The 21,271-nt window shown below is 40.0% G+C and overlaps 1 protein-coding gene across 1 annotated transcript in view; it reads right to left on the reverse strand.

The window, feature by feature from the left end:
• eif3ea (eukaryotic translation initiation factor 3, subunit E, a) overlaps positions 1–17,666 on the reverse strand; it is a 31,641-nt gene extending 13,975 nt beyond the window's left edge. Inside the window, exons 1-9 of the mRNA XM_038712091.1 lie at positions 17,520–17,666; positions 16,219–16,336; positions 15,861–15,978; positions 13,884–13,926; positions 12,780–12,884; positions 5,275–5,400; positions 4,795–4,919; positions 1,382–1,508; positions 594–695 (exon numbers count right to left, since the gene is read on the reverse strand). Of these exons, the coding sequence (XP_038568019.1) occupies positions 594–695; positions 1,382–1,508; positions 4,795–4,919; positions 5,275–5,400; positions 12,780–12,884; positions 13,884–13,926; positions 15,861–15,978; positions 16,219–16,336; positions 17,520–17,609 (954 nt within the window). The 5' untranslated portion in view covers positions 17,610–17,666. The remainder of the gene's footprint in view (positions 1–593; positions 696–1,381; positions 1,509–4,794; positions 4,920–5,274; positions 5,401–12,779; positions 12,885–13,883; positions 13,927–15,860; positions 15,979–16,218; positions 16,337–17,519) is intronic.
• Between the last annotated feature and the right edge of the window lie 3,605 nt (positions 17,667–21,271).

A 21,271-nucleotide genomic window follows, 5' to 3' on the forward strand; every position in this document is an offset into this window, starting at 1 on the left:
AGTTCATCCTCTGTCGGAAACAAGCTGTTTTAGCTCCTACCTCTTAAAAGGCGCCCCACCCCAAAAGCCCACTATCTTCTGATTGCAGAGGGACTCACACAATACTACTCATTCTACTAGGTTACATGTCATCATTGAAAACCAAAATTTAAATGCCCCAAATGGCGAGTGTCTGCACGCCTCTGCAGAGACTTCTGCTTATAAAAGCTTTAATGTTAACTACTAGCCTGATGGGTTAATTATAGGCCATAGTAACATCTGACAGAAGCCTGAGTCACACAGTGTCCAAGAGGACCTCTATCTGACAGTATGATACGAGGCACAGAACATCACTGTTCTGTCTGTACCGGGCCCACGCACAAGTCCAGCTAATAGAAACGCTGAGTGATCAGGCAAAAGGTCAGACAGATCACATGATTACTGTGTTTACTATGATACTCTGTGTTAAAGTTCATGAGTTTGACCTGCAAAGCCGAGGTCCTCAGCGGACCTCTATATCGTCACGTAGATGTAGAATAAACCACTGATTCTCATAGTTTTGCAACAAAAAGGTTGAAATGAGTTTTGCTGAGGTTACTGAAGGGGTTACTCACCGACTCACACTCCCTGAGCTTCTTCTGAGCACTGTCAAAGTCAAAGTTCACATACAGGCACTCCACAAACTCTGTAATTGGATCTTTGTAGGTGTAAGATTCCTGAAAAAAGGAAATAAAATCAATTATGCCCAAATACATCTACATGTTTATGTATCAAAGTTTAAAGTTAACATTTTCAATAAAGGCAATGTTTGACCATGTTAAGATGAATAGAATAAAGCAGGCATATACTTAGATATAAATAATATGAAATGTACGCGTGATTGAAAAAAAACAAACATCTGATTAATGTTTTTTTCAATCAAACAGAAATCACCAATATCAGCATACACAGACGAAAATGCCCACCTGCTTGGCACAACAGCTAAATAAGCATAACAATTTAAAGAACTTGAGAGAAAACACATTCTGAACAGTTCCAAATCATCACAACCTGACCTGAGGCCACAGAGCAGAGAGCATGAGCACATGTTTTAGTGATTACTACAACCCACCAAGACAGTGCTTAGATCTCTGCAGCAGCTACTGTCATTGGATGAGAAGACACCAGTACATAACAGCTGGTCAATTCAGTACCTTTCATCAGAGGTGGCGGGTTCACGGCTTTTCCAGCTTGGACTCATTTATACACACACCGAGCACTTAAAAGGAAGTGTTTGCAGTGCTACTGGGTTACATGGTCAGTTACTCATCCTTCAAAGCCTGTATGTGCTATAAGCAATGACCTGATAACTGTGTGTGCACTTTCTAAAAACGGCAAGAGCTGAAAATGAAAAGTCTGATACCTGCTGTATGACCTTCACCAAATCCTTCAGAACCTGCCGACGCTTACGGACATCCTTGTTTGTAATGACTGCTGTGGTTAGGTAACGCAGGATGTGCGGGCACATAGTCTGGATAGCATTGAGGTATCTGGAATGAGGGAGGATAAACTTATTAACTCACTTATCAGACTGATGTAAGCAAAGACATGATCTTTACAAGGACACATAATATAACATTTTGGCTGCCTATTGGGCTCCTGGCATTCAGGACAGAGAACAAGACTTTGCAGCTAAAACAGATAAATGTCCTAACAGGACGCTCACTTCTGGACATGAGTCCCAGCTTTAAGCAGTCTCTTTCATTAGTGTCCTGTAAGAGGCAGGAGGAAAAGGAAACCCTGGCAAGATGATGTAGATCAGTGAGCAGGGACCTGCCCAGTAGCTGAAACCCAATCCATCAGGGACTGATGTTTCAACCACAGGTCAACTGGCTAAGGGCTGAACACAAGAGACCTGACGCTGTTACAGGCTGATTCTAATCCCACACCAACTCTGGAGACAGTGTTCTGTGAAAAACACAAACATGTAAGGTCTGCACTAGAGCCCGACTGCTATGGGATTTTAGACACCAAAACAGAGTTGGAAAAATTCACAGATTACAATAAGGTGGCAGATATTACATTTTTGAGCTGAAATGAAAATAAACCTTTTCTATGTGTATTGTACCGATATGAATACCCAAAAAGGTACTCAGTCGGCTGCTTTTTTAAACAAATAACATTTATTACAGAAGTTTAATGTTCTTTAACATGTAAAATAATTTAACAAGTACATTGTCACCAATTCTACAAATGAACACTGACAATAAAAATAAAATAGTGACATAAACATCAGTACTGTCTGTTCAGTATCAATCAATTGCTGAATTAGAAAGTATCATCATATACTCTCTAAACTCTAAAACTGTACTAAAGTACAGAACTTGAGTAGTTGTAGACTACTTTGTTACATTCAACCACGGCTCTCTTAAGCTAGCTATTAGATTCAGCTAACAGCTTTGTTCCAATTGTGAATCATTATTTAATTGAGGGAGTAACACATGCTCAGAGAGAGAGAGCAAGCAAACAACCGTTTAATTAGCTGAAACAATCAAAAAAAGAGGACAGGGGACCTGTGGCAGCAGTCATGTTGAGTCTAAAAACAGCCGTCGGCAGCCTGGTTTGGAGCGCTCTCTGGCTCCCTTTGTAGTTGCTTGACTACCGTGAAAGACCGCAATGCTCCATGCTGTGTTCCTGATTAACTTACACCTACTCACTCTCCAGGGGGGCTCCAATACCAAGCAATCTTGAATGAGTCACAGTACCATATCTGGGGGGCATTCACCCTACCCCACTTAGGGGACTTCATCCTTTTCTGTTTTCTTCTTCTTTTTTTTTTTAGTTTTGAGGCAACAAGCGTCACTGCACTGGTTTGCTGAAGATGCTACTGAGCCATGTAGCCAAAAAAAAAAACCAAGCATGGGCTCAAATTTCCTCTGTTCAAGGAGGGCTGCGGGACAACACAGAAGAAGGACGGGGTAACAAGGTCCCATTTCACAGCTCGTGTGGAAAAGAAAATCATGTCGGAACACTTGAACAAGTGATAAAGACAATCAAGTGACTCAGGATATATTACTGCTGCAGTATTTGCCCCGTTTGCACCTGTATCATTCTTAGTTACTGGGCATCGTTTCCCCTGAATTCAGTGCAGTCTGTCAACAGTACACAAACAAGGCTTTGAACCAACAACTGCTGACTGTAGGGGTAAGGGAGGTCATATGTGGAGCTGAAGGCCAGCCACTGGTCACCAACTTCAGCCAAAGGAAGTACTGGTCAAGCGATGGGAAACAAGAGCCAAGCCTCAGTGGGGAAAACATGAGGTTTCTAGACTGTGAATCTGCAAAGCACACAAAACTACCTCAGTTTGTCCACACAGATGGTTGGGTGAGCTTTTCATGAGTAATTATTGGGCAGGCCTCCTTAATCATCCACAATAAAATTAAAAACTGAGTAAAATTCAGGGAACCAGACATTTGAGTGCGCTGTGTTGTGGTCGCCTGTCATACTGTCTGTGGAACCCAATCATCTGCACAATTATACAAGCCTGCAATCAGAACAGGGGGAGGGAGCAAAGACATCAAAATAGGTGGTGTGCAAATTTTAACACAGAGTATAAAGTTTCCGATCTGCGATACACATGGCCTCGTTCTCGACTTGGAGAGTAAACAGGCCACACGAAAACACACACACACTTCTGAAACCACTTTAAAATTACCAGCAGGGTTTATGATATAGACCTCCACCCAAAAATGCGTTATTAAAGCAAATAGTTTTCTCTAAATCAAGTTAATGTAGTAAAATGAATGACCTCCAAATCCTCTTTGTTAAGTAGTAAGATCCTTTTTGTTTAACCAGAAATTAAAAAAAGTCTTGCTCTAAAATCTTGCGGGAGGCGACTTGCGGTGGAAACGTGAGTAAGTGATCTTAGTCTTTGACAACATTATGGAAAGAATCCCAATCTTTTTGTCAGTGGAAAAAGAAGCACTTTTAGTGGACCTACTTTTGATGGGGCAATTGCCCACGAGGATTATGCTGCAGCCATTGCAGTCCGTTTTGGTGCTGCCGGCTGAGGCGATCTACTGGACCAATCCCACAACATATTGTACCGAACATCACAACGTCATTTACATCCCAAAATATGTAAAAGTAGGTTTAAAATAACTGGAAGTACCCTTAACAGTTATGAAATGGGCAAGACTTCGAGGTATACCAAGTTGACCGACACCCCCCCAGTGTGTGGTAGCAGTTGCATTAGAGACACTTACCAAACTACAACACAGGTACCCACTCAGTAACTCTGTCACAGCGTGCTTCTAGTGACCGTCAAAGCTCCACCAGACTCCTGTTCTTTCCATCAGAGAGTCTGATAGTATCTTACACATGCCTGGCTAGTTGTGACTACCAGCTCTACTGAGCAACGGTCTGTCGCTCTCCCCATGTACCCTGACCCTCCCATCACACCCTTCGTAGCCATGAGGCAACGCCTCCTACAGTTGTTGCTCTCTGACTCCGCTGTTGCATTTTTAAAATGTGCTGGGAGAGAATTTTAGGGTGTAGTTATCCTTTAAATTCACTTTAGACAGGTTATGTTACTGAAGCTCAGTTAAAAACAGAAACATTTGAAGTTACAGCAACCAAAACGGTTTCATTACAAACATGGGGTCAAGTTACAGAACTTTGTAGTCTTCCTTTCCTGTAGCCCTTGATTTGTGGAAATGGATCTTATCTTTAAAACTACCTCCTGGTATTCTCGCAAACGTTATGCAATTTCCTATGGGGTAAAAGAAGGGTTAAAACAAATAATTAAGAAAATATTATAGTATACATTTTACTTACTGTGGCTGATACAGAAACAGCTCAATAATATTGTCTCTGCCCTTGGGGTGGTTGAAGAAGACAAAGAGAGACCAGTGAATGAGCCATGTCCTCTGCTGGAGAGACTGGAGAGGGGAGGTGACAGACTGGACAGGACAAAGGTAGAAATATAGATAGGAGGAAAGAAGATAAGTGTAAAAGAAGGCCAGGAGAGATGGACAAAAAAAAAAAAAAAAAAAAAAAAAATCAACATTCTAAATACATTTTGCCACAGTCATATAAAAGCTAACATATTCACAAGTGTTCTTGCCTAAATGCCCTTCAATCAAATACAGGCAACCACTTATTACTCAAATTCAAGTTCTTAAGTAGTCAGATGAGCGCATGTGGGTAAGGAATAAAATGCCACAGCAGAGCTGTACTGAGAGTGAAATGTCAATATGAGAGTCTATGTAAGGCAATCTAAATGCGGTATCAAATTCTGAGAAGTGGGGCATTTACATTGTTATCGATAGTCTCTCTCAAGCGGGTGAGGTCCTCCATGGCTGCCTCCCAGTTCTGCATCAGGATCTCAGAGGCCAGCTTGCCCCACAGTGAGTTCAGGGCATTCCTGTCTGTAGCTGGGACCTTGGAAACAGAGACGGTACAATGTTAAAACTTGAAGCACACGACACAACAACACATGAAACAGTTTTTCCACATTACTTGACAGACCGAATACTGATCAAGAGTCTCCTTACACCACTGGTATCCTTTGCCTTAAACATGTTGGCACACTGTTTAGTAACATCTGCATCCGTACACAGTGAGGCCGGGCATGCCACTACTTGCTTGGCTTCAGTGGAACTGCTGCACGGTGCAGTCACTTTTCTTATTTATGCGGGATAAATGAATTAAATTATGTCATCATAAGGGAATGGAGCTTGACAGAAAGAGAGAAATGGATCACAAGAGACTGTTTAGCTTTTAATAAAACCAAATTTGCTGCAGTTTTAGAAACTACGACCACTGCATTGCAGTTGACTGTACAGTTTTGTTACTTTCAGATTACCACTGTACAGGCCTCAGCTCTGATGGCGCATCAGCAATGATGGACTTCAATGTGTGCATCATAGGTTACTATATGAGCATAGCCACAGCAGGCATTTGAAATGCTATTGGCCTTGTTTGCAGTATTGTAGCAATTTAGTATTATGGTTACATAAAGTTGGGGTACACACAAGGGACAAAAGAAAGGCCACAGTTGATGCAGCAGAAGCCCAGGTATCCTGGCTTTTATTCACTAGTATGAGACAGAAGACAGGATCACGATTGCAAGATCTATTATTGACATTGCCATAAAGTTACAGCGATATCCATTTTCACACTATACCACGATATCAAATTTGTGGGTTATAATACCATAAATATTTGATAATTACCAGTTTTGTAAAACAAATTAAACCAACAGAGAATCTCACCCGCACATGCACATCTGCTTTCCTACTGAACAACCTTGTCAGACTCGGCCACCAGCAACACGAATGCAGCAGAGTAGAGAAATATCTGAGAGGCAACCCAACTGATCTACATCCCTCCCAAAAAAACTAAGCTTGGGATTATTTTGGGTATCCACATAATGAACATGGTGTCCTGGAGGATGGAAATCCAACATGTAAAAAATGTCGAGCAAAGTGGCTGCTAAAGTAGGGAACACATCCAACATGTCTGCCCATCCCACTGTGTAGATTCAAGTATGTGTCCCGTTTATAAATGTAATCGCTTACGAATAAATGTATTAAAAAAAAAATTCACATCCCAGCTCCAAATCTGCTTTGTCTGTCCGCTCAGTAAACTCCAACTTACAGTTTACAGACCCACAACTTTCCCGACTCGCAGGGCTAAGTGAGTGTGTGTGAGACGAGGGTACAGACAGGATCAGTCTGCTGTCACGCACCTGCAGTATTTTGGCATTTTGACTATTTTGCTATTATTTATAGCACTTGTGACGGCATCTCTCAGTATTTTCAGAAATATTATTTAAAATTAAATCCTAATGAAAATAACTATTAGTTGCAGTTGGATAATGAAAAAAAAAAAAAAAAAGTTGAAAACAGCTCCACCCCAACCAACAACAGTAAAATCCCACTTTCACATTAATGTATGAGGAATAATAATCTAATGGCATAATATAAGTGACAGGGGACTAATGGTGAAATACCATATACCATGAAAAGGGTGATATTTTATGAGATAGATATCATACTGTGAAAATCTCATACCATTGCAATCTTACATTGCCATACCATGCAACAGCACTGGTCCAATCCATTCCTACAAGTATTTAAAAAAAAAAACCCATTTACATCACCAGCAAAAAAATAAATCATTAAAAACATTCCATACCTGAAAAACCCAAAATTGTGCCATCAACTTCAGTTAAGTGAAAAAGGAGGTGACCACCAACCTGACAATCAATCTGATGGGTGGATCAGACACACTTGGCATCTCTGAAAGAGGCAGGAGACTCTGCACCAACCCCATAACATATCCCCTTATGAGAAGATACTAGGATCTACTGTATGCTAAAGTGTGACACTGCGTATGACATGCTGCATAATGCTGGCTGGTTAAAGTGTACAGTATGAGCTGATAAAACTACATCATCACGCAAGGGCATATTCTGTTAATTTATTTAGTTGATACAACTTTGTCACTACAAGGATGGACAGAGAGAGGGCAGACTAAAAGAACAAGCTGGAGAAGGAGTTTAATAATAACAAGTTCTGTAAAGTTCCTTCAAAAATCTATATCAGAAAGCAAAAGGCAGGATGATCTGGAGACATTTGTCACTGATGGCTACATACAAAACTGCTCACAGCTCGTCAACCTAGAAAATTTGTTTGCTTCTCTTTATTTCATAATAATAACTGACTATCTTTGGACTTGTGATGGGCACATCTAAGACTTACAACTAGCCTCAGTTGAACGTATGGGTGGCGTTACTGGTTGCGTTGCGCCAGCTGTTAGCAGGCTGTAATTTCACCATATGCAGCTATTTATTTCATAGATTAAAAGCACAACAGAAGGATGAATGCCCAAAAAGTTCTGGCAATGACATGAGTGAGGGTGAAACCTGACAGGGGAGAGATAACAAATGGCGGTCACTGATTTGTATCTGCGTGCGTGCGTGCGTGCGTGCGAGAGAGCTTTGTTTCTTTATTTACATGTAGGCTATATAATAACAGCACATTATTATTACCAAAAGGGTTGTGTTTAACTTTTCTCGCAGCTAGGCTAATAGTCCCTAGTGCAGGACTAAGAGAGGGAGGAGACTGGAGTTAGATAAAAGCGGAATATATATTGCAGGGTTGAAGTGATCGGAAATTGAGCCGGGGAAGAGCGAGGCAGACTGGAAGACTAGATGCTGCAGAAGCAGGTTGGTGGCTGCAGTGCAGAGCAGGAGGGAACCATAGCTGAGAACCCAGAGGGTGAGAGGCTGAGTTGAGCAGGTCCAGAACAGATCACAGAAATATATTAACCGGGCGGGGGTCCAGGGAGAGCAGACAGGATGAGCACCGTTTCCGGTATTGGAAAGTAACACATTATTAAGTAAAATTTGCTTTTAACTTTTTTTTAATAGCCTACTAAATGTTCTTAAACCCCATAACTGTCACACTGCCATTGTCATCACTCAGTTTAAAAGTTCTCCCACAGAGCTTCATTTTGTTTTCCCTTTGATGTGAACTGGAGGTCAGGTGTGCTGAAAACAAATCATTATTCGAATCCCAAAATTGAGAATCATGTGTACCCAGTGATCGAATATTTGAATATTCAGGGCCAGCCCTAGCCCGTGGTGGACATTTTTTCATCATAGACAGACTAACTGCCGCTTTAGTGATGAGACTGAAAACGCAAGAAATAACAAACAAGAAATGTCCTGGGCTGGTTGTCAGGCACTTAAACATAACATTAAACAACCTGCCAAATAATAGTGACTAATGTGTACATTAAATGTGGTACAATTACCAGTGAGGTTTGCTTCGTTAACATCCCCCCCCCCAAACTCCTTGCCTCTTCAGTCTTTGGAATTATAATTGCAATAATCTCCAGCCATTATCTTCTGTACCTCTGGACAACACCGCTGTTATCACAAGGTAATTAAGCTGAGATATGAACTGACGTTAACAAGACATCTTTTGAGGATAATCACTCTCAAAAATGTTGCAGACTACTGTTTCTGATTTCCAGAACAGACCAAAACAAACAAAAAAGAATCAGGTAATGAAACACAGGTTGAGAATGTCTCTGAACCTCAGCAAGGCAATCACTCTGTAGTGGACACTGGACTACACCCTAGCGCTCATGGGAAACTCTGCGCCACAGTAGTTCATGATAACACCAAAACACCAGACGCAGTGACATGAGTCAAGCAGGAAGTCAGGGTGGGTGTCTGCTGAGCGGCCAGAGAAACCTAGATCCTAACCACACACCCCCGCACACCGTCGGACAGCCGCTGAAGTGGACTGTGAGACACGACAGATGCACAAGTAGAGGAAACACTAAAAAAAGAACAGGTTTCCGCTGGAACCCCACAAATTGGTAAGATTTTTTGGATATAAAAAGTTTTTTTTCTTACTTGGCAAAGACCACTTACACTCCGATAACATTTCAACAAAGTACTACAACATGAGACGATGGCAGGTAAGGGGAAAGTATTTGGAAAACCTCTTCTAGCCCCCAAAAAAAGAACACAGTAAGATGGTCCATCCAGTCAGAGTCTTTAATCTCAGCGCACAACTCAGGTCCATTATAAATGATTTCTTTAATTGCAGAAGTCACAAGAAAGATCAGTATTATAACAGCATGAGAAAATTTGCTCCACTGCCAGTATAAAGGTCAGCATTTCATCTGTTGAAGTGTTTTGTTTTGTTATTTTTTTCCCCACTCTTGGAAGTCCCTGCCTGCTCCGTTTGGCTGACCTCCAGGTCATTATGGTAGCTTTCTACACACACAGTCTGGCTTTCACTAGTGGCCACGCTAGAAAAGTTTCAATACCTGGGTTTTTCCAGCAGTTACCTTAAGTTTCCATTGGTTTGTGAAATGGGCACATTTTCGCTGACTGACCAGCAACAATAAATTTACTGTGCTGGGGAGCCATCGGGATACTCAATCTTTATTCTTAACATTCAATCCCTGCATTAAGTGATGATATGAATAAGTTGCTCTTTTCGGGCTTGGCCACACTGTAACAAGACCTGAGGCATGGATTTTGCAAGGCTGGCTTCCTTCGTTTAATTGACTGGGTTTCCCACGTTAAATGACTTTATGTAGCCTCACCTCTCCCATATGGGGTAGGGAGAGACAGAAGAGGGGCCTGTGAGGGTGGGAGGTCCACAAAACACAGAAAAAAAACAGGGGAGGGGGTAAAGCAGTATACAGACTCACCCTAATGCAATCCATTTCTACCTCCCCTGTCTAAAAAGCCTATTGCATTGTCAAGTGCAAGCAACAGATATCTAGTTACAGAGCCTGATCTGGCTGGAACTTAAAATGAGGGGTCTAACAATTTGAGGGGTAAAAAGAAAAAAAAGATATGCTGGACCTCGAACAACATACCCCAATTTAAGCAATTTTGGTTTATTTAGAATGACTTGCAAAGCCATAAACAACTGTTGTTGGAACAGTGAGACACATGGGTTGCAAGCTTTTGAAGAGTCTTCTTAATGCATTTTTTTTGTAGAGAGTGGAAGTGGAAATCTTGGGTGAATTACCAGTCATCTTGTCTCGGATGCAACTCTTTCCTCGACAGATTTGAGAAGATCAGTGAAAAACCCATCAAATAAAAATACCCAACTGCTTTGGGTTAAGACGGCTGTTTGTAGCGAAGAGGGTTCATCATCGAACAGAGTCACTGCCAAGTCTTTCAGGAGGGGGACACTCCAGCATAGTGAATGTGCATGACTAGCCAGAGTCAGAAATGCGAAAAACAAGAGGCAACGCAGTGCAGTATCAAATGCCAATTAGAAAAGGAACAAAAGATGGTCTTAATGTTTTTCGCTTTAATGAAAAGACAAAATGTTGATCTTATTCTTTCCCATTCTTTCAGGGCTGACTTAGGCACGAGTCCTTGCTTTACCACAAAGCTAAATGCTGAACCAAAGACAAACAAAAGAAAGAGGACGAGTGAGTGACACTTGGAAACCACCGACTACGCAGGCTGATTCCACTGATCATTATAAGACATTCAGTTGAGTTGAACTTACCAACACTTGATGCAAGATAACACCAAAGGTAGTCAAAATACAGCTAGATTTCCACTGGAAATTTCAAATGGAACAAAACCTAAGTCAACATAGGGGTGGCTACAAGCTTAAAGATATTCTGCATGGGACTTTAAAGGCAGCTTCAGAATAGGCAACAACAGACTCCACCCAGGTGCTGCTGCTTGCACAGGGCTAGCTAATAATGTAATCACTGAGTATGAGTAAACTAGTGACTAGTTGTCATTGGATAGTACACAAGCTTGAATATGTTGCAAAATTCTAAATATCTGAGTCGCTAACTGAATCCTCATTATACCACATTGCAGGGGCGCACAGTGCTTCAAAGCAACTAGAAATGAGCCAGTGAGTTTGACTGATATTGCAATTGTGGTATAATCTACGATACAAGGGGAAATTATCATTTTTATACAATTTTCATTGATAAACATTAAAACATTAAATTATGGTGTGATTTTTGCAGGGATCTATACCAAACAAAGATGTTTTCTTCAGTCTCTAGAATATGATGTGTAGGCAAGGACGATTCAATAAAATGCGATTTCAATAAGATTTCTATTAATTGTTCAGCCCTACTGAAAACGCCTAGTGTGCACATTAAACCTAACCAGTAGTTTACTTTATTACTGCAAGGATGCAGCTACCTGTAATAGTCTACTTCTTCTTTTGTAAGAAAAGACTAGCCTAATACAGAAGGAAAAGCTTAACAGTCAAACATTCAAGGATCACTTGTTCAAGAATCTAAAAAGCAAAACTGAAAAGATGAGCTGTGGCACCTTTCACACAATTAAAACAGCACATTATCTAATGTGACTCAAAGGTTTTTCAACAAGGCCACTGAAAGGGTTTTCAAGTCTTACGAGAGGCAGCAGTCCTTGCAGTTGAGCTACACCTAGCCCATTCACCGAGTTCGTCTTTCACTCATTTCTGAGGGCAAAGGGAGAGGAGTGAAATGCCAGAACCCTGGCAACAAGCTTCTTTGTTTATAGAGGAAATAGGGAGTGTGCATGTGCACCAACAAGAATACTGCCAGTACTCTCTGAACTATAATTATCTTCCTGTGCAAAACATTTGTTAGCATTATCTGATTTTTTTAAGACATTCAAACTCTTCAGTATTTATTATATTATTTCCCGAAGCTCGTCATTTAAAATTCAAGAAAGAAGGTACAGCCTAATAAAGACAGCCCTTCTTAAGGACATTTTACATTGAACCCCCTTCCCCCCAAAAATCATACATGCTGGATGTTAACTAAGAGATGCCTTGCATAACTTTAGCATCACATAAGCTCAGAAGTCGTGACAAGGGACTCTCTGGCCACAGCACTCAAATCAATAAACTGTCTGAGGCCTGCCCTGTGAGAAGACCACAGACAGATTAAGCAGTCCGCCACTGATCACTTGGCCCAGTAAAAGATTCTACTCAAGTCTCAGAGCACTAGTGTCCTCCTAATACAAAAGACGTGCACAGAATTGAATAGGCAATGACGTAAGCTTTTCACATTCAATTACTTCTAAGTGTTCTTTACTCTTCTATGCAAGCATTGGCCTTTTGAGGAATCATAGCAATCTGGCAAACATAATGGGATGTTCAATTTTAATATGTCAGAGAAATGCCTCAAGCCAGTATATAAAATCTACTACAGACACTCTGTTAAGTGATGTAAGGTGCACAGTTATCAGCACACATCACTACTAATGTTAAACTGGTGTTGAATGTCAGTGACAAAAGCTGAAAACTTACCAAGACACGGAAGAAGTAGAGGTACTCTGCAGCACCAGAGTAGTTTCCACACTCATACTGGAACTTGGCATATCTGTACAGCGTGTCCAAGTACTCCTGACGAAACTTCAAGAGAAATATGAGAGAGCCATTATCACTAACAGACACAATGTGAAGCATTGTCAGACCAAGTCAAACAATACTCGGGCATATTTTCAAATCAAACATTGTGTTCGCTCTGTAATTTTATGCAGCTGTGGCGCCTAAAGGACATCCCAGTTGTGTCATGTCTATCGGTGTTTCAGAGTTAAGGTGTTGTTATCATGGTAAAAGTATGACTTCTCAAACATCTGGGCTACACTAAACATATTTTAGATCATCGTAACTAAATTGCCAATCTAATTTTAGTTTCATATTTATTTGAAGCAGCAACATAGTTTCCTGCTGTGGTGGCACACTACTGCTAAATGAACGTAGAGTAAACACTTTTATATCATATCAGTGGTATTTGGCAAGAGAATATTTAACTTTTGTAAGATGTGGTCATGTAAACTAAATTAGAAAAGCATGTGTGTATATATAGGGCTATCATTTTGTCTTCCTTGTCTTCCTGTCCTTTCCTGCCGTCCAGTATCTCACAGCAGCGTGCACTGACGTCAGGCCATTCACTAAGTTTCAGTATAACTGTTAAAGGCAGTGGGTGCTCTGGGCCGCCCAAGCCTTTCCCACAGCATGCTGAGGGGCCCTAAGCCTGGGCTGTGTGGAGGTGCACTGAGGACAGCTTGCAGGTCAGCAGGATACCGGAGTGGGAGGGGACAGATGGAGGGGAGGGTAAGAAGCCAAACATCACGGTAAATATAGAACCTCCGGCATTCTTGCGGCTCTGTCCACGAGTCCCGAGCTACTCCGTTTATTCTTAACAATTCACCACAGAATGTAAATGTCCGCAGAATTTGTGCAAGCCATACAAACCCCGAAAATGAGTTAAGGGTTTTGGGAAGTAATTCTGCATTTCCCTGCTCGGCCAGCCCCTCCCACTTCGCCCCTAAAACAACCATGGGTTCACACAAGAGCCATGAGAAATGCAGTGAAGAACTGAGATGTCAGCAAATCAGGCCAACTTACGTTATGTTTTTCTGCCAAATAGTCAAAGAGCATTCGTCCATCTCTGTAAAAAAACAAAAAAACAAAGCAGGACAGTTCCTGTAGTTAGAGGCCATTTGGCTGACATCCTGGTGTTTGGAGTCCCATTCAGGTATATTTTTCCACTTCTGGTCTAAATAAAGAGCTGCACATAAATGAAGAAACAGTGGGATAGGCTGTTTATTACATTTGGTTTGGCTACTAAAAATCTATGCTAGCCATGTCTAACAAATTATGTCTGGTGAGGAAAGTGAATAGTAACTTCTCAGCACAGCCTTCGTATCCTTCGTCAAAATAAAAATAAATTCACTGGCTCTTCTAAGCTGTTGTATCCAAACTGCATTTTATAACTTTGCCTGTAACATATGTGAACAACATATTGAAAATGTGTGTGTTTCTAGGGGATTTTCACTGATTCAGGACAGGTTGTCTCTGTTAATGAAGGATGGTCTCTTGAAACTCCTTGGTGACTTGCCTGTAGTGTGGAATGTCAGCCTGCTTTGCATTACAGGAGCACAGATAGTGATATTATTTCTGAACCACTGGCTATACCATCCATGTCAGTACTCTAAAAAAATTTTAACTTTTCAAACTAATGTCAAACGACACTGCAGATGCATGCTTCTCTACAGACACAAAACGGGTAAAAGAATATTGTCCACACAATATTGTCGTAGCAAAATCTAATAATTTTGCTTCACACTTATTATGAGATTAAGATAACAGTCATCTGCTGAGATGTCCAGCAAGTAGCAAATGTTCATGGAAAAAGTCTGTACAGCATTACTGCCACCTTCTGCACTGAAAAAGTCAAGGAGCCATCAGCAGCATGTTGACTCAAAAACCCAAGAGGTTTTCATTGCTCCAACAAATGAGAAGGAAAAATAACTAAATAAATCACCCTACTGGTGATCATAATCCACAGTGTGTATCTAATAATGACAGATTGTCTATAAATATAGTACTAACATGATTTAATGTGATAGCTAGGCTTGGTTTCAGTAGTTGTCCACATAAACCCTGGTAAGGCATATAGGCCTTACGGTTAAAAATAAAAAGTACACAGACCAATAAGTTCTATTACCCTGTAAATGCTTTGTGGATCAATGTGTATTAACCCCATTGTACAAGGTACTGGGGTTCAAATATTAACTCATTTCCAGCACTGGATGATCCTCTAATCCAGAAATAATGTTTAAAAACAAGCAACTGCACCAAGCATTATTTAGACCATAATAGTGGAATAAAACTGTTCCATGTTGTTTGGCTTGAGAGCAACTTCTTCATTGTCCCCAGATGAGTTTCCTATTGTTTAACAAATCCGATGGTATGAAGAAAAAAAATACGTATAATTTAAAACAGAAATATGATTCCTCCATATTTCCTCCATACATCCCACTGACAGGAAACTAACAATAACACAGACATGCGCTAAGTCAATGTTGTTATTATCAGACTTCACATCTCACATAACAGTTCCTACATATCTCTGTCTTAATAGGCAAATGTCTACAGCCCAACTACAACAATATAATGAAACAGTACAAACTGAAAAATGCTTTTGATTAACTGTACACACTCGCCAAGAAACAAAGGATCAAGATTGAGTATGACCAAAGTATTTTAATCACTGTAGATGACAAAACAGTCTAAATAAAGTTAACCACAACATCTTGCGTCCGTCTACTGACTTCTGTCTTTGCTCAGCAAAAGCCCTGAAAAGGCTAAATACATTTTTTATTCAAAATGAAGTTCCATGGACTTCCCTTTGCAATGCTGCTGGCCGTCTACGGTTTCAAATAACATGTTCTACTAATCATGACAGGTAAGACCACCAATAAAATTCACAACCTCACTAAGGCTGATTATGTCTTACTTAAAAAAAAACAATTTAAGGGTAATACTTAAATAAGGAGAAAAGATACTACTCTTGTTTTTTTTTTTTAAAACACGCTTTACCTAGTGGACTGCATCTGCCTTGTTGTCTCCGGGTCCTCAAACATTTTCACAATGGGTTCCGTCTCTGACTGCAGCTGCTTTAGCTGGGCCACAACCTCTGTCCTCTTCTCCTTTAGAGCTGACACAGGGACATGAAGAAAGTCATTAGATACAGCAACACCATAAACCAACCCGTACATGCACTCCAGCACTGAAAACGCTGTAAAATGAAGTTTACTGCTGTCCAATTCTGAATGGTGTAGAGGAGTAACCTTTCATGCTTTTTATCAAACATCAATATCTTCCTTGGTCTTATGTGTGTCATTGATGGAGAACTGTGGATGAGTAGTGTGTGTATCCACCAAGCGTCAACACTTACTATGGGGAATTTCCTTCTCAGGGAAAAGGCTTCTGTGCACATCCATGGCGAAGTCAACCATGTTTGTGTCACTGAGAAGCTCCAGTTTTCCATTAAGCAGCTCCTGTTCATTGTAGATCTAAGAAACAGAGCCAATAACAGAAAACAGGGTGAGGGGGATGTTTTTGAATAATATTATCTAACCAAGAGGTTCTATCAAAGCCACAAAAACAGATACATTACGTTTCCAATTTATTAACCTTTACAAGGAAACAGTATTTATTGGATAATGAGTTTTGCCCATTCCCCCCCATGGTCATGTAAATGATCTCAGTTAACATTACTTGTACTGAATAAGAAAGAAGACAGTGGGATGCTGACTATTGTTCGTATTACAACATTCAACTCAACCTATAACAAAAAGGTAGGAGTTACAGACAACTGAACGTAACGTAGAAACTTAACTGACAAAACACCTTAACTAGTTTTTAACGTTACCTTTCTAATTCAATCAAGAGGTTAACTTAAGCTAACGTTACTTTTAGCGAACGAGGCAGGCGTGTGTTGGCTGTAATGGCTGTGATAAGTGTTGTTAACATTGTTAATAAAGGTTTTCCAGCTGTCAAGCGATACTTCCCAACAGTTGACTTAAACTGCATTCCAACATTTGGTGTTATTATTGCAACTGAACCACTTTTGTCCAGCCTATAAAGGTTAGCATACCCCGAGAGAGCTGACTGTTTCACTGCCCAGTGTATCTCCACTGGGCGGCAACTACGCTGACCAGCAGAATGCTAACGTGTGTAGTAGCACCGCCCAACTACCGTGTACAGCCTAATACACTCGAGTTAAGGAAACGCGCACTCCTACAACCGCCTGAATCTGAAACAGCGCGTGGCTGGGTTTACCAGTGTAAAGCTTCTGACAATCACGAGCAGGACTTCCGAGGTTTTATTTTCAAATGTAAAAATCTATTGGAAATATTTAAATGTCCCGATATAATCATGCCATAATATTAATTGTATTTTCACTACATACATCATTTAATCGCTTATACGTTGTTCTGTAGTTTATTTTCTTTTGTTCACCTCGTTAGATTGTCCTTTTTAATCAAAGGTGATGTGTACCTGCTTTTACTTTGAAGGCAGGAAGCTACATTTCCGGCTCCACTCCGGTTAAGTGTGGCTGCTTTACATAGCTACAAACAATGTGACCAACTCCTTAGCGAACACGGTTTTTACAACTGTTCAAAAGCGGCAAATAGTGTACTGAAATAACAAAAAAAATGTACCGAAGTCTTAATGTGTTAATATAGTCCGTACCTCTTTGACAGACAGGAACTCCAGCAGAGGAAAAACAAGATGACGGTCTAAAAAGTGGGCAATTTTGGTGGTGAGGTCGTATTCCGCCATCTTTGCTCCGGGGAAAAGGAAGTGGAAGGCATGTTTCAGCTATGTACAGTGGGACTGACCAATCAAAAACATTCTCAACAGGAAATAGACTTTTCACAAGAAAAACTTGTGGTGCTGATTGTACAGGGCGATTATGAAGCGTATCACAAGTCCATATTGTATACTAATATAATTACATACACAATATGAGGTAATTATAATAGGGCACTATTTTGACAGTTAATGTACGTGTTATAGATAAATAGATAGATAGATAAGTTAGGTAAAAAAGTAAGATAGGAAGAAAACTTGTTTTATTTTATTCTTTTTATGTTTTCTGAGCTGTCACATGAGCTCTTGCACCACTGTGCACATCTTCCTTTTAATTTATGTGTTTTGGCTGCAGATATGCTTACACTGTTAAGTTTTATTTATTGTTTGCTCATTTTCCCCTAATGGCAAATAATGTTTTCAGTCATGCTTTTGAAGTGTGCATGACTTACTATAATCTTATGGCTTTATTTATATTTACTAATTCCTTAATGATGAGCAAAAAGTCCAAAGTTAATAGAGATAACAGTTCAGAAATGTTACATTTGGGTAACATCTTCACTTGTGAGGTTCAGTATATTTCATTTGACACAATGACAGTTAATATGAAGCTAAAGGGTAACATTTTTACCCTTTCATTCTTGCTTTTGCACTGTGGAAATGTGGATGTTTTTTTTTTGTAGCTTCAGTGGGTTCTCAGAAGGATGCATGACTGTGACTTGTAAACCTTTCAAAATACCCATAATGTCCCTGTGGTGTTGATACAGTGAAACGTTTAATTTATAAAGAGGACCCAAAGGGAACGTTTTGTTGAATTTGAAAACATAGGCTTCCCTCCAGACACCACCAATATTTCTCCTGAAAAACCCATGTGTGACTGTGTATGACTTCTTCATGGGACTAAAAACATTTGAGGGCAAATATAGTCATGATGAGCCCCCACTCACAAGCCTGTTACATTTGTATGAAAACAACCAGATAATTTCCAATCTTTTGACTTTTCCACAAGGGTAGAATGTCTTCACTGTACATCTGAAGCATGCTCCTTTCTCCTTCACTTCAGCAGCTGCCTCATAAAGGTGCCCATGTGTCGACCATACCCAGCCAACAACAGCCAATATCAACTACTAAATGGCCCATCTCTAATAGGTTTCACTAGTACCTTGTTTTCTTGACAACCACAAGGCACTGTCTTGTATCCTCACACAATTCTTCCCTTGTTACCACTGGGCTCTCTCTCTCTTCCACTCCCACCTCCCCTTGCCGCCTGACGGCAGGTAGAAATGAGTCATAAACAGACACCACTCATCATGTCCAGTAGCTGTTTTACTGGGTGCTTCTGACAGTCAGCTCTGGCTCAGTGGCTGCTCGCTTAAAATTAAAAAAAGAAAACACAGCCCTTTCTCTGCAGAAGCCTCCTTTATGTCGTCTGCTTTATTTCAGGAAAGGTTTTTCAATAAAAAGAGTCACCCATACAATCACTTGGTCAGGTTGGCAAGTATCATCTGGGAATGTGTCTTTATTAGATCATTCATTGATTTAATTTAAATAATCAAAAGCTCCAGCCAGTTTGGCTGCTGCTAAGTTGGATTTATAAGGGAAATGAAAGACTTTCTCTATTACTTGCTTTTATGATGTTTTTTACTAATGTGAGTAATGCACATGCATGGTTGTATTTTCTTGCTGTGTGCACAGTATTATTCTTCACTTGTGCATTCCTGCTCAGTATTTTAATTCTTTATTTAGTATTCAAATTAGTGATTATGTTAAAAATCTGATTTGTATTTCACTTTTGTGTGTTGCATAATATTGATATGGGATGTTTAACCCTCCTGTTTCTCTCCAGGAATCACACTTGTCATTCACACGTGAATATCTTACTATTCTTGACAAGTTTTAAAGTTAGGGGTTGACAGAAATTATTAGGATTGAAAAGGTATTGCATTTATTTTTATTTTTGGAAGAAGGCACTTTTTACTGCCATTATACAGAGAACAATAGTTATGTCTTTGTATGAGGGTTTCATTAATGTGTACATTAGAATTTCCAGTATATAAGAACCTAATGTAATATAATATTATGGTTTAAATTGGAGTACATGTTTGCACAAGTTGTACCAATTTAACACTGTTAATTATTCTGACGTGTTGTGACAAGTCTAGATGAAGGTTTAAAGAAAACATCAATAATCCTTGGGAGGGCCCTGGATTTTTTTCCAGTTGCAACCCCCCTCAACACCCCAATCCTTTTAGTACATTCCCTTACCAAGCAGGAAAACCTTTATGTATCCTTCCAACCTTAGTCCTTACTTTAGTGCAAAAGGATCATAACCCAGTAATTGTTCGGCCATGTAACATGAACACATGCTCTGTATCCTCCATTTTTAGTTGTAATGTGAGTTGTATTTTACTTTTTGTGTAGGCAATAATATTTGTTATAACACAATATTGAATTAGGAAGCAGTGGGAAAATAGTCACCTGTCCAGGCAAAGCCAAAACGCATTCTCAGATACCTTAAACACCATAAGTTAAACCCAAAATGACAAGGAATCGTGTGTTTTAACAGTGATATGAAGGCACAATTGCTTTCGTTTCTCTTGTTTTAACCATCCAATTTTAATTTTTGAAAAAAAAGGTGCTTTTGAAAATATGTGCAGCAGAATTCTCTTTCATTTCTTCAGATTCTGTTCAATTTTCTTACCTGACACCACACTAACGTTATTTTGCTGATAACACTTCACAAGAACATGATAAATCCAGACCTTTTGAGTATTCACTGGGAAAAGACTTAGATAGTAGATAGTAGATAGTAGATAGAAGATAGTAGATAGTAAAGATAATATGTTTAGTTAATTTGGTGAATGCTATTGTTTTTCTTTTCAAAACTAACCCTTGATCAGCTTTTACATGCGTTAATAGAATTCTCAGATTTGGTGCGTAGTACAAATTTACAGATCAAAAAGTCCTAGCCACTGAATACTATTAGGGCCTGAACTATGCGCAACCTCTTGTTTTTTAAAGGGTCCAGTGCCAGCTTGCTCATCCATCCACTTAGAGAAAACCAAAAGAGAGCTGGGAAAATGGGCAAGGGTTGATTGAGACAATGAAGCAATTCAAGGGCATAGATCCAGGGAGTTTCCTGATAGACACTCATTTAGTATGCATAGATTATCTTTGATCAGGACATGTCGTTTAAGTCTCACATTAAGCAAATTTCGAGGACCGCCTTGTTTCACCTACGTAATGTTGCAAAAATCAGGAATATCCTGTCTAAAAGTGATGCAGAAAAACTAGTCCATGCATTTGTTACTTCTAGGCTGGATTGAAGTCTATTAAGACTCTTCAGCTGATGCAGAATGCTGCAGCACGTGTTCAGACAGGAACCAGGAAAAGAGATCATATTTCTCCTGTCTTAGCTTCTCTGCATTGGCTTCCTGTAAAATCCAGAATATAATTTGAAATCCTTCTTCTGACCTACAAAGCTCTTAATGGTCAGGCACCATCTTATCTTAAAGAGCTCATAGTACCTTACTACCCCACCAGAGCACCGCACTCCCAGAATGCAGGGTTAGTTGTGGTTTGGGTTCAGGAGGCAGACACCATCTCCACATTTAAGAGTAGGCTTAGCACTT

This window comes from Micropterus salmoides, unplaced genomic scaffold (assembly GCF_014851395.1).
Source record: "Micropterus salmoides isolate LMB-PRFRI ecotype aquatic unplaced genomic scaffold, ASM1485139v1 Ms_hic_scaffold_11, whole genome shotgun sequence".
Lineage (NCBI taxonomy): Eukaryota > Metazoa > Chordata > Actinopteri > Centrarchiformes > Centrarchidae > Micropterus > Micropterus salmoides.